The following is a 19,348-nucleotide window of genomic DNA, read 5'->3' on the forward strand; positions in this document are numbered from 1 at the left end:
ACATCAGCTTTGCCTGGCTGGGTGAGGTACAGGGCTCCAGGGCTAGTTCTGCAGGGTTTCCCTCACACTTAGATGATCACAATGCAGGTTCTGTGCCCCCAGTCCAGTTTCTGGGGGCTGCGGGCCTAATGTTTTATTTGGCCTCGGGGTGTCTCCGGTTTTTAGGGAGGTCCTGAGCTAGCCCTGGGGCCAGGCCCTCCTGATAGGCCTGAGTTGTTCTCTGGGCTGCTTTTCAAGCAGACATCCAGCCAGAACTAAGTGTAGGGTCCATCCGGTGGCTAAGGTCACCAGCTAACCACTGTGTCCCATGGCATCTACATCCCAGGGTCCAGGTGCTGCTGAGAGGGTGCTGTCTCCACGGAAGGGGCCCTCTGCATATTTGTTACCAAAGTCACACGAGCCTTTATCATTGGTTCCAGCCAGCGGTGTGCTGGAGCCGGCTGGGGCCAGCCTGTGAGACCGGATGCTCTTCCCAACGCCATCTGCAGAGCCATGTCAGTAGCTTAAAATCAGCCAGGATGGAGGTATTCGCCACAGAGATCAGCAAATACTGCAAATCCTGGCTTTTCTTTATCCTGAAGAGTCAACTGTTACACCTTATCAGTATACCACTTGCTTCCACCTTTAATTCCAAGCAAAGCACCACATTTAAACCATTGCTTACACAGCCACCAAACAATAGGCTTTTTAGTGTACTTTGCAAAATGCAAAATAAAATGCAAAATGGAAAGCCTCGTTTGTTTGTTTGTTTATTTATCCAAATATATATAACAGAGATTGCAGCTGGTGAAAGATATGGTGGTAATTGACAAGACAAGAGCATGCTTTTGGGTTTGAAATCAACAACTATCTAATGTTGGTAAAAATACCTGCAGTGTGCTTATTTTGTTATTGGCAGGTTTTGAATTTTTACTACTTGGCATGCAAAAGAGCTCTATGTGATAAGCCACATACTTGCATTGAGGAAAACATTAAACAAAGATATTAGATAATGTACCTCAAAGCATATGGAAAAACAATTAAAAATTTTAATGTTTTTTGTTTCTTTCTTATTCTTTTGTTTTGACATAATTCGAACCGTGTTTCAATCCTAGCATTAGTGTGTCCTCTCCAGCCCTTTCTGGTTAAAACAGTACCAGTGCTTATAGTCAGGCAGCCTCATCTCCTAGCACTGTAGACACCATTTGAAGTGAGACCTGAAATAGCACTTCTTTTATCCAGGAAAATGGAATAACTAGTTCAACGAGTCCACTGTTTGTTCACACGCTGGGCTGTGGGTCCCCAGTGCTCAGAGGCCGTGAGGCTGGAAGGTAGGAGTGGCAGTGAGGGGTTCAGTCACAGTGGACCTTGCCCTCGGCCGCCCCGGAGCCAGACAAGTCTCCGTTGCAGAGGGTCTGGGGCGGTGACTGCGGCCTCTCTTCCAAGGCACACTTGTTCGTCTTCACCATCACCACGTACTTCCGAAAGGCCTTCTGAATGACAGCAGCACATCGCTCCTCCTCTGTCCTCTTGGTGGTGGTGACTATGGGTTCGTATAACTTCTTCAGAGGGTTGGCTTCCATGAACTTCTCCTCCATCATCGTCTTCATGCTGTCCAGGCCAGTGGAGTCGCCGAGCACCCTCGTGGTGAAAGCGAAGAGAATGTCCAGGCAGTGGAGGCGATCTCCGCTTACCATGGGCAAGTCCATGATGAGGAATTGATATTTATTTGGCTTTGCCACACGCAACGGTTCGGGAAGGGCATCAGCAAAGTCAGAAAGGGCAGAATATTTGATAAATTGTGTGGCTTCCGGGTCAAATTTTTCCCAGACTTCGTAGAACATTTCAAAGTCATCTTCACCCAAAGGGTCCTCACTTTCTTCGGTGGCTGTATTGAAGTTTTCTAGAATCACAGCAATGTACATGTTGACAACAATGAGAAAGGAGATGATGATGTAACTGACAAAGTAGATGATGGCTATGGTAGGGAGGTGATAGTTCTCTTTGTTGGGGTTACTTGGATCTTCAGATTTCAACATGGGGTTGAGGAGGGTGTCCCAACCTGCTGAGGTGGTTATTTGGAAGAGACAGAGTAAGCTGCCTGCAAAAGTTTGGAAGTTAAATATGTCATCAATCCCAGAGTTTTCCTTCACTGCACAGAAAGAGTTCATACCAAAAATGGCATAAATAAACATAACCAGGAAGAGTAGAAGGCCGATGTTGAACAGGGAGGGAAGGGACATCATCAGAGCAAAAAGGAGAGTCCTGATTCCTCGTGCCGCCCGGACAAGCCTCAGGATCCTGCCGATCCGAGCCAAGCGGACAATTCTGAAGAGTGTCGGAGGGAAAGGAATGTGATCCTGGTGTTCTAAGGCAGAAATCATTGTGCCTGAGGAAGAGGAGAAGAGCCCGTCAATTTCTAGCTGGCCTCCGGTTTTAGACCAGACTGTCTCTCCTGCCTTGCAATCTTAGTGGAACTGACTTTTATCGATACCTTTTAATTTACACACAAAATTTAGAATTTTCTTTACCCATGTAAGGGGAAATATCTATTTGTACCTTAACTTGGAAAACAATTTCCAAGGGCCACACAGGTTTAGGTGGGACCTAAAGACCCAAGGAAAGGAAAGAAAATGTAGCTTATGAAAGGCTACTTTGTGAGTTATCTCATGAACTTGAAATATATTATCTATATTGGGCATTTAAAGTCATTCGTGGGGTAATAATATAATAGTTTTCCACTTTTATTAGATGTATAGAGTGGAAAACAGATGTATAGAGTGGACTACAGATAGAGACTTTTAGATTAGAGTACAAAGAGAAATTTCTCTTTGTACTCTAATCTAATGAAGGCTGGCTTGAGGAAGAGTTTCAGTGGAAAACCTAACCTCAAAGTTCCTTAAAGTAACAGGTTCTTATTTGGATAGAGGAATTTGAACACAGCTTGCCATAGGTGTGGCCAGAAGATGGTAGTGTTAGGATGCTCATCTTTGGGCTAAAGCTGCCATGGATCTCTCATACGTTTGTTAATATGTTAATTCTAAGGATTCCTGAGTCCAAACTCAAAAACTTTCAGGGACTAAGTTAGAGATACTTTCTCTGTTGTGGTAGACACCTCAGAAATGGCATCTCAAGCAGAGGTTTCTGAAAACTGCCTAATATTTGGCTTAAAATGTCACTCTCTTCTCTCATTGCCTACTCTGTGGGAAAGTGAAACAAAGATTTAAAACAACTCACCTTCTGGCCCCTATATCATAGAATGGGTGGAATGTGAAGACATGGCCTTGCTCTGGTGGTCCTCCAAGGTCCTTTTAATGACCACTAAGAACTAATTTATGACATATTTCACTGACTGCCCAATTGTGCCCAAGAAGTTTAATTCACATGCTACTTGGGCAGCCAGCCCTGGTGAGATGTAGAATTCATTAAGTACCAAGTTAGCAACCACTGGAGGAGGTCCATCCTTTAAGGCCCACCCCCTCCAGGAATAGTACTTTAAGTAATCAAGTCCACAGTAATCTGTCCCATCTCTGAGACCAATCATCTGTGTACCATGTACTTTGGTGTTCAATTAATTTCTCTGTTTCTGACTCTTTAAGGTGAGTAGGTCTTAACCACTTGATTGTTAACTCCTAGAGAGAGACTCACTGTGGCTCACTCTCCTTGTATATTTCTCTAGAAGCTTAGGAAAGAGCTTGAGAAAGTGTAGTGGCTAAGAGTTGAATGGCAGACCTACTGCCAAAGAATTTTTTAAAATGCTGCCTTTGGTGAGCAGGATTTGGCTCAATGTGCCTATTTCCTCAACCACTGGAGCAAAAAGTTCTCCAGTGAAAAATGTTCTCCAGTTTAACTGCAATAGCCTAATATTTGTTTAAGGGACGGAAGTCAGAGGTGTTTCTACAAACTGTACGATGCCTGGCACCTCCTGGACGGAGTTCAATAGAGTTGAGTGGAAGAGCTGCTCTCTGCATAGTGGAGAAAGGACTCTGTAAACTAAAAGAGGGCTGCCCCAGAATCATCCAACCACCACTTCCTAACACAGTTACCTCCATCAATTTCACCAGAATTTATGATTGGAATTCACTAATAAAAATTAAAGATCTATTTAACTGTAAGCACATGGAAGGACCTATTGGTAAACTTTATCTACATGGCTTAGAAGCCAGAATAGCCTATGAACTTGCTCTCTGAAAAATGGCATTGCTGCAGTGATAGGAACCAAAATATTTTTATCCAAAATATCTGTTTGATACATCCTTTCTGAAATAGCACAAAAGCTTCCACCTGTGAAATCAGTTGTTATTGTTTCCACTGCTTTTTGAATTATAAGAAAGGCCCCCGGGCAATTTTACACAATTATAAAAAGTCAAATTGTTGGTTTAGTTAAAAGCAGACTTCAAAAACTCAGAGTAAACTCGATGGTTAAGCATGAAGAATAAGGTATATGGCAATAACCCTCTCCCCTACCCCATTCTTCTTTCATAAACCTTATAGTTAATTCTGCCTATGGTTAGGAAAAATATACTGGTTATAGAGTGAGCTTAGCTGGTGAATGGGGTCCAAGCAGTAGAGATAAGCATAGTTCATGGATTTTGAACTAAAGAAAAATATGGAAACTAAATGCCAATCCTTAAAATTATAAAATGTTCATTAGGGCTTATAATTTCATAGGGAAGGTAGAACTCTGACTCAGTTACCAAGATTAACCAGGTAACCCTACAGAGACTTCTAAGTCACCTTAATTTTGTCTATCTCCATTGACTAAATGACCCACATTGTTATTTAACTCTCTACTCCAACTGGGTAGACAGTCAAGGGAATGGAAATTACTCTATTACCTGTCAACTTCCCGGTAAAGAATGGCATTAGCACACCTATGTTTTCAGAAATCACATTAAGCTTCATTTGTTGCTTTATGGAAAGTTTGGACATACTTCCAAGTAATAATACAAATTTACTCCTGGCTCTCAGATTAACACCCCTCTGGCTACTGATTATACTTACTAACAATAGAAACGACCACGATCAAACAATCAAACAAATTCCAGCCATTGGTGAAGTAGTACTGCCTCAAAGCAAAGATTTTGATGAGACACTCAATTGTGAAGATGACCACAAAGGCCAGGTTGAGATGCTCAAGGGTGGATTTCATGTCTTTAGACTGGTCATTTGACTCCGCCATCATGGTAACCATGTTGAGGAGAATGAAGATGATGATGAAGACATCAAAGAGCTGGTTTGTGACCATGTCAAATACGAAACCCTGGCATTTGTTCTGAGAGAGAAAAAGAAAGGAATCATAGATCACTTGGAGTTGTAAGGATGAAATAACAAACAATAGAATGTATTTTCTCTTACAATTAAAACAGCTTCTTGGAAAATGCACAAACTCTTTTTAAAGAGCAAAACATTCTTTATAATATTTTTATTTCTTTAAATTAAATTAAATAATTGGTTTTTAAGCTTTAGGCTTATAGCTTTAATTTTATTTTAAAACAAAAAAGTATAAATAAATAAAATTCTTAGTAACAATGTAATTTTGATGTGATGGAGGACGTTTTGCAAAATAAAACAGCTCATGTTTTATTAATAATAATTTAATAATGATTTAATAATGAAAAGATAAACTTTGGTCTCTATGTTTCATCTGTTTCTATATTTTTATTTCAATATTATTAATGCAGAGAATACCTGCTCACATAATTATGTTGGACAAAATGGAATTATCACCTCCAAGGCTCCACTTGTCAGTTCAAAATAATCAAACCTTACTCTTAACCAAAACTACATTCAAGCAATTCTTAGATGCCGAGTTTCTAATTTTTGTTCCACCTGCAGATAAGGTTAGGTAAATAGGATTCTGATCCAATGATTACTAAACAAGGAAACAGAAAGTTGATTACTTGATGTTATTACCAATAGTGAACTTGTATGCTGTTTGTATATAGATGGCCTAGACGCTGCATTTGTGTCATTGCAACTTTTGTCCGGCTGTATGATGCATTGCTAGCTCCATATCCTTCATGTAATAGACTGGTAATTATGGGGAAACATACCGTGTCTCATAAGTAGAATTAATTCCAAATCTGGGACTAACTGGTGTTGAGTTAGTGGTTGTATAGCACATATATGTAAGTAAAAATTATCTGTGTCTTTTGTATCGGCTCAAGTTCAGATAAAAATTTCAAAGTGAAATTAGTGCTAATAGGTGAGATTGGTACCTAATAGCTAGATTTAGGGGAGTTGACACTTACTGTTGACAGATTTAATCTCCCCAAATATAATTCCATCATTAACTCCTTGGTCAAAAATTCTTCATTATATAAACTCTAGATACTTAGCCCTGCCATTCTCAGACATTTTTAGTGCAACACAAATACTTAATCCTAGTGGGATGGGCTGTGTGCATGTGCCCTAAAACATTCTTTCATGGAACTCGCATTTGACCCACTGATCCCACTTCTAGAACTATATCCCAAGAAACCAGAAACACCAATCAGAAAGGATATATGTACCCCTATGTTCATAGCAGCAGCATTTACAATGACTAAGATTTGGAAACAGCCTAAGCACCCATCAGCAGATGAGGAAATTAAAAAACCGTGGTACATCTACACAATAGAACACTATGCCGCTGTAAAAAAGAAGGAACTTTTATCATTTGCAACAGCATGGATGAAACTGGAGAGCATTATGCTAAGTAAAATAAGCTCATTGGAAAAAATAAATATCACATGATCTTACTCATATGTGGGATATTATGTTCAACATAGTAATTTGATGAACAAGAATTGATCCAGAGACAAATGGCAAGTGATGGGGGTGGCATGAGAGAGCAACTGAAGGACTTATATGCATGCATATTAGTATAACCAATGGACACAGACACTAGAGCAGTGAGGGGTTGCCCAGGGTGCGAATGGCTGGGGGAAAGGAGGTCAACTGAGAGAAAAGGAGGCATATGTAAAACTTTAGAAAATTAAATAAATACACATGATCTGAAAAGCAAAAACAAACAAACATATACAGAGGACACACTTGATGCCAGTCTCTATTCTGCATGCTGGGAACAGCAGTGAACTTAACATCCTTTGGGATCTATGTTCAAATGAAAATCTCAAAATCCTCCGCACACTTCAGTTCTCAAGCCCTTCTTCCATTCTGCTGTCCCCGCTGACCCTCTCCACCTTGAAAGTCTTCAAACTCACTTGTCAGAGCTACCAACGGTGCTTGTTGTATTACTTTATAATTGAATGCTCTCAAATGCCAGCCCTTCGATTAGACTGTGAGCACTGAGCAGCCCTTTCATATCAGTTAAAGCAGGATCAGCAAACTATACTCATAGACCAAATCTGGCCCACCGCCTGTTTTTATATAACCTGGGAGCTCGGGATGGATTTTATGTCTTTTAAATGTTTGAGAAAAACCTCGAAAGAAGAATAATGTTTTGACATTATGAAACATATATGAAACCCAAACATCAGTGTCTCTACATCAAGGTGTACTGGAATAGAGTCATACACATATGTTCTGTGTCGTCTGTGGCTGCTTTTCTGGCACAATGGCAGACAGAGCAGTAGCAGCCGAGACCATAAGGCCTGCAAAGCCGAAAATATTTACTGCCTGACCTTTTTCAGGAAATGTTTGCCAGAGCCTGACAGAGAAAGTTTATCATAAACATTTGTGAAGTGAAAGTGAGTATGCATGGCCTCAACTTCACAGCTGAAAAAGTTGACTAAATATATTATAAATACATTTTAAACTGGTCAAGATGAAATTAAACCGGTCTGTTAACAGACACAGACAACAGCGTAGTGACAGCCGAAGGGAAAGGGGGTTGGTGAGGTGGAGGTGGCAGAGGCGGTGAGGAGATGGAGACGGAAGGAGACTTTGCTAGGGGGATGGGTGCATGATGTAGTGTGCAGATGATGTTTTGTTGAGTTGTACACTCAAAGCCTGGATGGTTTTGTGAACCAATGTTACCCCAATAAATTCAATGGAAAAAAAAAAAAGTCTGCTAACTTCTCGTCATTGCAATGAGTATATACTAAGCACCTGTTGTGTGCTCACGAAAAAGCAAGGAAAGTTGTTACCCAGACTCTTACTATTGAATATGAGGGTCTAATTTTCCTAAGGACTTGAGACATACACCTGTGCATCTGGGTTTTTATTGTTCTTGGAAGAAGTCTGTAGATTTTAAAAATTAAAGAAGAGCAGGAGTGCTGACATCTGAGTTCCTCCTAACCACGTAATGAGCTGTGTATTTAGAAACAATGACTTCTCTTACCAGAGGCCTTGGAATGGGCTTTTGAGGCTTTTTGGATCCTAATTTTTTCATTGCATTATAGTATTTCTTCTGTTCTTCTGTCATAAAAATGTCTTGGCCACCTAAGTATATGAAGAAGAGGAGAGTTATTATTAACGGTTTTAGGAACATAATTCTGAATTGTCAGAAATAAAGTTATATTTCACTTCTATCATTAATTCCTAAAATTGCAATGGGAAGCAAACGAAGCTGGACTCTATGGGAGGACTGAAAGGAAACCGGGTTTAAATTAAGGAATAGGGGAGAAATATTACTTTTTATCAATTATATATCATTTTTAGAATATAAACAAAGATAAATTATTTGCAAACATCTAAAGAATCTTTACAAAACTGGAAATATTTCAGGTTGCATAAATCAAACCACAGTGCAACAAAAATATAAATGAGTGACACAATTAAAAAAAAAATCCCACTCAGTGACAATTAAAATTCTCTTAAATGAATGAATATATAACTCACTACTAATAAAATTTCACAGAATCTGTCCAGAGCCATTTTTAGAAGTAAAAATTAGACAGCTTTAAGGGTTTTCACTACTGAGCAAGAAAGAATAGAAAAATGAACTAGATTTTTCATTTCTGAAAGTTTTAGGGGACTTTCAGTAAAATATATAGACATTTTAGATGGATAAAACAGAAAAATAAATTAAACTTCATAAAAATTTAGCGCATCATCAAAGGACATTTAGGTTGTTTCTGTGTCTTAGTCGGCATGAAAAATGCTGCAATGAACAAAGAAACATATATCTTTATGAATAAATGTTTTCAAATTTTGGGGGTAGATACCCAGAAGAAGGATTGCTGGGTCCTATTCGTAATTTTTTGAGGACCCTCCATGCTGTTTTCCATTGTGCTGTACCAATTTACATGCCTTTGATGGATGATTGGATAAAGATGTTATACACATATACAATGGAATACTACTCAGCCATACAAAAAGATGAAATACTGCCATTTCCAACAACATGGATGGATCTTGAGAATATCATACTAAGTGAAATAAGTCAGATGGAAAAAGTCAAGAACCATATGACTTCACTCACATCTATATATATAAAGAGCCAGGGTCTGTAATGACCGCAGACTTGGCCGAACACCGGAAGTCAGCACTGACTGCCATGCTGCAGGCACCTCAGCGACCCAGCACTGACTGCTGAGGGGACTATGATCAGGCATAGAGACCGGGAGAGAGAAGCAGGCTCTGATCGCAGCCCCTGTGGCAGTCAGTGCTGGCTCGGCGTCGCAGAAGTCAGTCCTGCAGTCAGTGAACATAGGGTCAATTAATATCTCTTTGAGAGGAGTTGAGAATATAAAGTACAGTGTAGAGCAATTACTTATATTATTTCACATAAAATTCTTTTCAACTAAGATATTTTCCTTCATTTAAAATATATCTTTATTGTTCAAAGTATTACAGATATCCCTTTGTTTTAGTTGTTTTTCCCCCCCATTGATCTCATCCATCCTGCACTGGCCCTGCCTTCCAATCCTTCGCCAGACTATTGTCTGTGTCCATGGGCTATTCCTATCTAATACATAAAAATCTAAAAAGATTTAGAGAGAATAAAATAAAAGATATATAAGGTAAATATTGAACAGAAGAGCTGAAGTTGCTGTGTGAATACTGGAAACAGGCTTAAAGCCAAAATACAATTCATGAGATAAAGTTAGTCATTGTAACATAACAAAAGGTTCCTTTCGCTAAAGAGATAAGATGATTCCCAATACTTATACACATAATAGAACAGTTTGAGGGTTCAGAATAAGCCTCACTAAGATGTGTCTCAGTGTTATGCACATTTTGAGCTGAGGGCAATTTTAGCTTCAGGTTCAAGTGAAAACTCTGCCCCTCCTTTTAACTACTAAAAAAAAATTGAATTAGAGGCCTTGCCCATAATAAGACATTATTCTATATAATAAAAGGCTAATATGCAAATCAACCAAACAGCGGAACGATCAGTTGCTATGACACACATCGACCACCAGGGGACAGATGCTCAATGCAAGAGCTGCCCCCTGGTGGTCAGTGTGCTCCCACAGGGAGAGTGCCACTCAGCCAGAAGCCCGGCTCATGGATGGCTAGCGCAGCAGCAGTGGTGGGAGTCTCTCCTGCCTCCGCTCCTATAGGGAGCAGGCCTAAGCCATCAGCCAGACATCCCCTGAGGGCTCCCAGACTGTGAGAGAGTGCAGTCCAAGCTGAGGGACACACCCACTCCAAGTGCACAACTTTTGGGCGCTGTTCCTCTAGTGCACATGTGTCAAACACAAGGCCCGCGGGCCAAATCCAGCCCGCCAGGCCTTGCAATGTGGCCCGCACTGCACTGTCATCACTGCACTCCGCTGTCAGTTTATGACATTGTCAGTTTATGACTGTTCAGTAAACCATTCGGCCCACGATTTAGGCTGGATTTTAGATTTTGGCCCCTTCTCTGATTGAGTTCGACACCCCTACTCTAGTGTAAATATAAAACAGAAAGCAACAAATAAGACAAATAAACTAACAAAATGAACTCAAGAACATAATGCTAAATGAAACAAGCCAGTCACGAAAAGACAAATACTGTAAGATTTCACTTATATGAGATATTTAGAGTCGTGAAAGTCATAGAGACAGAAAGTAGAAGGGTAGTTGCCAGGGGCTGGGGAAAGAAGAATGGGAGTTATTGTCTAATGGGTACCGAGTTTCCGTGTTACAAGATGAAAAGAGTTATTAAGAGAGATAGTAGTGATGAATGTATTTAATACCACTTGAACTGTGTGATAAAAATGGTTAAGGTGGTCAATTTTGTGCTATGTGTATGGTACCAAAGTAAAAATAAAATAAAAATAGAGCCTTAGAGGTTAATCAGGTTGTTTCAGGATGCCTGGCAGACACAAGTGTCTTTAGTAATGATATGCATTATGCTAGTATTCACACTGTTTTTCTGAGCCTGTCCTAAGTGTGGGTTGTGGGGTAAAGAAAATGAGTAAGTACGGGAAATGGTACTGCAGTCATCTCCTGTGCCCATGAGAACCAGGTTCCTCAGTGTAGAAGGGAGGAGATACAGATGTATCGGTTAAATGGAAACCTCAGAGTCCTGAATTTGAATGGTCAGTATTCATATTTCCACATATATCTCCCAGGAGCCCTAAATGTGAAGTAGCTCTGTCCACTGAAAAAGCCTCGAAACAATGACAATGAGCATTCCAAACTGCGGTCTTGGAACACCACCTCACACAACCAACCCAGCGCTCCTTAGAGAATGGCTGATTCCAGATCTGGGACAGGAAGGGTCTGACTAGGCCTGGCACATCTCATTATTCCAGAGAGCAAGGAAGCCGTCAAATGGGAGGGCCTTATTTGAATCCTGATTTGAAAAGAAACTAACTTTAATACACATGAATTAATCAATGAAAGAACAAATAAGTATTTTAAGAAAATGAAAGACTGGGGGAAATTTGAACATGGACTGGGTATTTGACAAATTTAAAAAATTCATATTCATCTTTTTAGGTGAGATAACTGATTTGTGGTTATGCTTAAAAAGAGCTATGTTCTCTAAACCTGTGGATGAAATGGTATGATGTATCTGATTAGTGCTACAAAAACAACAACAAAATAAAACAAAACAAAAAACCAAACCAAAACAAAAAAACCTGGTGGCAGGTTTGGGTGAGGCCAGATAGCATAAGGATGTTCTTAAATCAATAAATATTGTGATGGGTAATAGGTAGTTTGGTTCATTTTAGTATACTCTTGTGCATGTTTGAAATTTTTTCTGTAATAAACATGAAACAAAACAAAATTGCTACAGGCTAATCAGAATAGTGATTTCAAATGTAAGCTGAAACCTAAAATCATAAGGCCTGACACCCAAATTGCAGGTATTGATTGCAATCAAGCTGCATATTGCAGAGGTGACTCCATATAGCACACTCCCAACTAGCAGCAGTGGCTAATAGTCGCGTAAGGGTAGTGAATGGCTCTCCCTGCAGATACTAGGAGGGCTCATCAGTATCAAGGTATATTCTAGATGGGTTAAAAGAGTTTAACAGAAAAAATAAAAAAGAGCCCCCCAAAACTGGGAAAACCAAAGGTGAATAATATTTAGTTACCTGTTTTTAGAATTCAGAAATACAAAAGAAGTCAAAAAGGTCAAGATTGGGAGTTTGACTCCATGAATATGCTAAATGTCTGTAAGTCAAAAAGGTCACTACAAAAATACAAGAAGCAAGTCACAAAGTGGACTAACTATATAAAAATATAAGAAAAATATGAAAATCTCAATTTTAAAAAGAGACAAAGGCTAAAAACAGAATTCTTAAGAGAAAAATACTTATGGCCACCATCCTGTGAAACCATGAATAACCTCACAAATGATCATGTAAGTGAATATAAAGCAATGAGATAACACTGTTATTCATCAAGCTAGAAAAGATTTTTAAAAAATTATAAAAGCCAGAGTGATAAGAAAAGAACAAAGAAGCATTTTCATATCTAGCAAAAGGAGCATACCCAGCACTATTTCTGAAAGTTATTTGATAGTATATCTTTAATGCCTTAAATTTAAGAACTTATCCTGAGGAAATAATCAGATACACAGAGAGAAGTTGAAGAATGTTTGTGACAGTTTTAGGAGAGCAAGAAATTTAGAACTGAACTAAATGTCTAGGAAAGGGGAGAATGATCAGGATAAATTATGATCTATCCATAGTATGGGATGTAATTCAATGTCCAAAATTCTTACAACAAAGATAATTTCATGACCCATGACTAATGGGAAGGAGAGGGGGCTATAAAATTTAAAATACCATGCAATCTCAACTGCGTAAAAGGAATACATATTTAGTTGGGAAGTAAATGGGTTGGATTGTACCAAAGAGATGAGACTTATCCCAAAACGGCTATTATTTGGTGGTCACCTTTTGGATGATTTACATTTTCTTTTATCTTCCACATTTACTATGAACGGTAAAATCAGAAAAAAAGCTTGTTTGTTACAATGCATGGGGAATTTCCCTAAAACAATATGCCACTTTCCCAACCATCTTCTTTTCTAGTTGTTCCAATTAATCTGCAGAGTTTGGGTGTTGGGAGCCAGGACACAGTTTGCTATAGGGGAAAGTATTCTTTCCTTCCCTTCCCTCCTTCCTTCCTTCCCTCCTTCCTTCCTTCCTTCCTTCCTTCCTTCCCTCCTTCCTTCCTTCCCTCCTTCCTTCCCTCCTTCCTTCCCTCCTTCCTTCCTCCCTTCCCTCCTTCCTCCCTTCCCTCCTTCCTTCCCTCCTTCCTTCCCTCCTTCCCTCCTTCCTTCCTTCCCTCCTTCCTTCCCTCCTTCCTCCCTCCCTCCCTCCCTCCCTTCCCTCCTTCCTTCCCTCCTTCCCTCCTTCCTTCCTTCCCTCCCTCCCTTCCCTCCCTCCCTCCCTCCCTCCCTCCCTCCCTCCCTCCCTCCCTCCCTCCTTCCTTCCTTCCTTCCTTCCTTCCTTCCTTCCTTCCTTCCTTCCTTCCCTCCTTCCTTCCTTTGTATTTATTTTTATTGATTTCAGAGAAGCAAGGGAGAGATAGAAAACATCAATGAGAGAATCATTGATTGGCTGCCTCCTGCATGCCCCCTACTGGGGATTAAGCCATCAAGCCAGGTATGTGCCCTTGACCAGAACTGAACCTGGGGCCCTTCAGTCCCAGGCTGACACTCTATTCACTAAGCTAAACCAGCTAGGGCTTTTTAAAATTATTTATTTACTTATTTACTTACTTATTTATTTGTTTGTTTTTATAGAGAGTATTCTTTTTATTCTGGGTAACAAGTTACACTTGAAAGATTACTAACATATCACTGTAGTGTCATAAATACTGATTCTGGTAGTTGCCTTTTTATCAGGGTTCAACAATGTCCTTTGTGTTAAAGAGAGAAATGGAGAGATAAAACAATGGTTTAAGCCGAAAACTGGTTTGGCTCAATGGATAGAGCATCGGCCTGTGGACTGAAGGGTCCCGGGTTCGATTCTGGTCAAGGGACATGTACCTTGGTTGCAGGCATATCCCCAGTATGGGGTGTGCAAGAGGCAGCTGATTGATGACTCTCTCTCATCGATGTTTCTAGCTTTCTATCCCTCTCTCTTCCTCTCTGTAAAAAATCAATAAAAATATATTTTAAAAAAAACCCAATGGTTTAATTATTAAACTTTAATAAAACCCAGCTCTTTTTAGTCCCTTTTTAGCCACATCTTCAAGCTCCGTCTCCAAATGGCCCCCTCTTTGTTCTCATGCTGATGATAAAGGCTACTCTGCACAACAACCTAGACCAGGATTACGTTTCACTCAAGTGCTTTGGAGAAGAGAAGTAAAATACCAAACCAGGGCAACCCCGATACTTATCTTTTTCTGCTGATGGTTGAAGTTATCAATTATAACGCCAATAAAGAGATTCAGAGTGAAGAATGAGCCAAAGATGATAAAAAATACAAAGTAAAGGTACATGTATATGTTCGTCTCAAATGCTGGCTGGGCTTCCTTCTAAGGATTTTTTTAATGAGAGAAGAAAATAATTACTGGAGAGAAATATAAGCCATATTAACTATCTCAACTAGAAGACCAAGTATTTCTCAGCGTCAGCATTAACTCCTCAGCCCACTCCAGACAGCCATGGTGCCTGCAGAAAGCCCCTCAGTTTCCCCTAGCTCAGGGTAACATGCAGTGGGAGGGAGCCAGACTGGAGGTGAGACTACCAGAGGCAGACTAACTGCCAACTCCTGCTGAACAATTACATCCTTCATACAGAGCCCTCATCGTATTTAATTTATGCGTATGTCCTGTCACTCTTGAATCCCTGATGCCTAGCATACCTTGTGACATGTAGCATATCATAAATGAATGAATGAATGAATGAATGAATGAATGAATGAATGAATGATCAAGCTCCAGAATGGACACAAATTATTTAAAACCAAGCTCCCCGGCTCAAAGTGTGACTCAAAGCATCAGATGCCGCAGATAGAGAGAGGGTCTCAAACTTTTTTCAGTTCTCATGTGACTTAGATATACTCAGACCAAAAAGAAAATGAGCACATTAATATTTTTAAATATTTCCTTGATTATAAATTGGCTCTACCACTCATATAACTACTCATAGTACTTCTATTGCTACTACAGCTCACATATACTGAACACCTGCTATGTGCCAGACATCAACTCTAAAGACTCTCAAATGGAACATCACACACACGTGTGTGATGATTAAAAAAAAAAATCAAACAATGCTGATTCCTTTCTTGATTCAACCATCTGTTTACAATATGACTTTGGACAACACTCATCCTTTCAATTCCTCAATTTTCCAATTGGGAAATAGAAATAAAAGATCGCTGAGTATTTGTCTAACTTTGGGAATCCATGATCACTTTCTATTTAACTAGAATTCAATGGTTGACAACCATCAGAAACCCCTTTAGTCTTGGGAGAGCCTGAAGCCATGAGAGGGGCTGTCATGCTCATACCTAGTCCCATCTTACAATTTTCCTAGTCAAGGCCAAGTACCCTTTGAAAAATGGCTTCTGCCTACCCACTCATTTGGAGAAAAGGTGTGAGAAGAAAATCAAGGCATCCTGTGATTCTGTTGCTGTTTCTGGCTCCATCTCCTACATGAGTGGTTTCTGTTTGGCCACTATGGAGAAAGAGGACTGGACTTTGGAGCATGCTAGGATGTAGTCATAACATCCCTGTTTTGACCCCAGCACTCGAAAACATGGTAGAACACAAGCTCACCTCTCTGGCATCGACAGCTGCATGCATAATATCTGTCCAGCCCTTAAATGTTGCCTGCAACAAAAAAGTAGGTAAACATGAACACAATTATAGACTTGCCATCAACATATAGGTCCCAGGCAAAAGCAAGCAAGGCCAGTGGGCAGATGTGTGTAAGATGATGTACCACCATGTTCTTCCAGCACAGAATGTCCAAATAAAAGGACAGTAGAAAGGAATGCAAGGATGGGTGTCTTGGATTTTTCTTCTTCTTAATTTATACAAAATAGAAAGTTTAGAAACAAGGAAGTTCTGCCTTAAAAATTGCTAGAGGAGCTACAAATCAATTTCTGAAAAGAGCCTGTTTAAGGCTCTCTCCTGATGCCACATCTGTCTTCACTGTCAGTCCAAGACCTGGCAGCTGTGGCTTGACCTGGGACTGACTTCCAACAAGAAAATGTTATTCATGGTGCAGCAGGGCCTCGGAGGCTCCTCTCCTCTCTGATTGGAGCTCTGAAGAACAAGGCATCACTCATGGCAGAGTAGGAGGGACAGACCCTACAGGGGCATCACTTGAAGGTTGAGGCTCAGTAGAAAATCAAATTGGGGATGCTTAGTGAAGAGCAATTCCACTGGCTCTCACATGAGAAATTGGGATTTGATTCTATTGCCTCAGGGGAGTCACTGTATTTTTATTCATCGAAAAATAATTTGTGATTTTCCTGAGTGACAAACATGCTGACAGCACTTACCACTTGCAGCAGGGCGAGGTAAGCCATTCCCACATTGTCAAAGTTGACTCTCAGGTTGTCCCAGGTGAGATTTTCACTTATACATTGACTTCGATTTGCGATAATGGTGTGATTTATAAGTAAAGCTGGGTTAGTTGTTTTATTCATGCATCTTCCAAATCTTCCGGAAAACAAGTTTACTCCCAGGATACAAAATATAAGCCAGAAAATGAGGCAGACAAGCAAAACATTCAGAATGGCAGGTATGGCACCTATGAGAGCATTAACTACCACCTTAAGGAAACAAAACAGAAGAAAAACATAATAGATGTGTAAGACTCGTAAAAATGCTCTTGTTTGTCCCAGGATAGGCCTGAGGCTCCTGGAACTCCTGTTTCTACCCGCCACCCTGGCCCTCCCCGAATTCCACGACAAGCCCTGCTCTCAACTGCATAGGTAACGGGTCCTTTCATTGCCATTAAGGATCTCTTGAGAAGTGTCCTCTGATGATGGTATTGGAGACGCATGGGACACCTGCCCTAGCATTCAAGGGAAGCCATAGTCCACGTCCCAGAAGCTCTTTTAGGATGGTGGCTTTATCTTACACGTTTCTCCATTTCTCACATTCTAAGCAATGGGCTGGATGGGAAGGAATCCAAGAAAAGTTTGGAAATTTAAGGAAAGCCCTCTTGGCCCAGAGAGAAATGCTCCGCCTTTCCCTGCTAGCTAAAGGAAGTACCTCCCGTGCACTTGAGGAATGTACCTTCATTCCTTCAAACTGAGACAGAGCTCGCAGGGGCCTCAGTGCGCGAAGAGTCCGGAAGGATTTCAAGCCCTTTAAGTCAATGAGACTGGTCACAGACACCTGGTGGGAAGAGAAGCCTGCTGGGTAGTATGCCTGCTGAATGCTCAGAGAAGACAATGTGGGGTTAATAGCCTTCATTCTAAGAGGCGGGTGGATTATCCAGACACATAGACACTGCTGGAAGGGGAAGAACGGATGAAGAGGCTCTTTCCTCCTTGTCTGGCAAAACTATAGTTCATGCAGGTAAGAATGATGCATTTGCATTAGTTGTTTAATGAAAAGTGAAGTTGAGAAATTGTTGTGAATTAAAGGAAACCAAAGAATCATGTCAATGATGTGTCATGTGGGGTCCTGAATTGGATACTGGATTGGGGTGAGTTATGGAAAGGGGGAGATAGTGATGGGTGGAATACATAAAATTAACTATAAAGGAATTTGTTATAACAATTGACAAAATATGAAAATGGATTTTTTTAGTATTGGATCTTATTAAATTTACTGTCAGAATTGCACCGTGACTATGTGAGATAATATCTTTGTTCTTAGAAATACACACTGATGGCCCTAGCTGGTTTTGCTCAGTGGATAGAGCATTGGCTTGCGAACTGAAGGATCCCTAGTTCGATTCTAGTCAAGGGCACCTGCCAGGGTTGTGAAGGAGGCAGCCAACCAATGATTCTCTCTTATCATTGATGTTTCTATCTTTCCCTCTCCCTTCTTCTTTGAAATCAATAAAAATATATTTAAAAAAATAAAAGAAATACACATTGATTATTAACATTTCACCCCATCAGCTTTGTCACTTTCTCTCTTATTTTTTCCCTAAATTGCTGGAGATAAAGATGCAGACACCACCCTCCTTTACCCCTTAAAAGAGATGGTACACTTACAATCACAATGATGAAATCAAGCCAGCACCAGGCACTGGTGAAATACTTCCGAAATCCAAAGGCCACCCATTTCAGACCCATCTCCAGGATAAAAATGTATGTGAAAATATTGTCAGTAAAATTAAGTAATTCTTGGATTTTGGGTTGTTTACTAAGGTGAACATCTTCAAATATCTGAAATGATAAAGCCATAGGCCAGGCTGAATATTCGCACAGGTATCCTTGCTGACTTTACTTTTTCTTTTTCAAATAAAGTAGTATCTCTCTTGGGGATAAAGTTTTGCTCAACAGATATTAAGGCTGAATTTTTCCAATGGAATCAATTCTTTAAGTAAAACTGGAAGAAGAAAAATCCTATTTCTAGACTTCTGTTGCCACTATGTTCCCCAGGCTCTCATCACTGGCTTCTGGAATATAAAAAGACCTTCCTAACAAATCACCATACCATTTCCTTGTCTTCTCCTGCTGACTTTTCTAAAACCACTGAATGGCACACACACACCATCTCTTATGTCCTCCTAGTTACCTTAGGGCTCTATTCAGTGGCTCTATGTTGCTTATAACATCAAATCCAAACACCTTAGTCCACATTCTCGAGCTGGCCCACCCCGAGGCCCATTGTCTCCTACCACAAACAGCCTTATCTACTTGCCTCAGTGTTCCCTACACACATGATCATTTTGTGTGTGCTCCATGACATGCAAAAGTTCGAGATGCTATGGGCTACAGATCCCAATGTAAATTACTTTGAAAACTAAACATTCATTAATTGTGACTATGAAAGCAAGACACTCTAGCTTTCAGAGAGACCCATTTTCATGCTACATACAAATATTTCCTTCACCCCAATTGTGCGTGTGCTTCTTTGGGGTCTATAGAATGAGGATGCACACTGT

At 40.2% G+C, this 19,348-nt stretch overlaps 1 protein-coding gene across 2 annotated transcripts in view; it reads right to left on the bottom strand.

Annotated features, from left to right (window-relative positions):
• Positions 1-753: 753 nt before the first annotated feature.
• The window catches only part of SCN11A (sodium voltage-gated channel alpha subunit 11), a gene marked incomplete at its 5' end in the record, with an annotated part of 101,811 nt that continues 83,216 nt past the window's right edge, over positions 754-19,348 (bottom strand). The window contains 8 exons of one of the 2 annotated variants that reach the window (XM_084902783.1): positions 754-2,368; positions 4,984-5,254; positions 8,267-8,367; positions 14,658-14,799; positions 16,048-16,101; positions 16,779-17,051; positions 17,521-17,622; positions 18,453-18,626. In XM_084902783.1, coding sequence (XP_084758909.1) covers positions 1,332-2,368; positions 4,984-5,254; positions 8,267-8,367; positions 14,658-14,799; positions 16,048-16,101; positions 16,779-17,051; positions 17,521-17,622; positions 18,453-18,626 — 2,154 coding nt within the window. In that variant the 3' untranslated portion in view covers positions 754-1,331. Of the gene's footprint in view, positions 2,369-4,983; positions 5,255-8,266; positions 8,372-14,657; positions 14,800-16,047; positions 16,102-16,778; positions 17,052-17,520; positions 17,623-18,452; positions 18,627-19,348 lie in introns of both variants that reach the window. The other variant, XM_084902782.1, reaches the window with a different exon arrangement.

The sequence above is a fragment of the Pipistrellus hanaki genome, assembly GCF_964339955.1.
Source record: "Pipistrellus hanaki genome assembly, chromosome: 13".
Taxonomy (NCBI): Eukaryota; Metazoa; Chordata; class Mammalia; order Chiroptera; family Vespertilionidae; genus Pipistrellus; species Pipistrellus hanaki.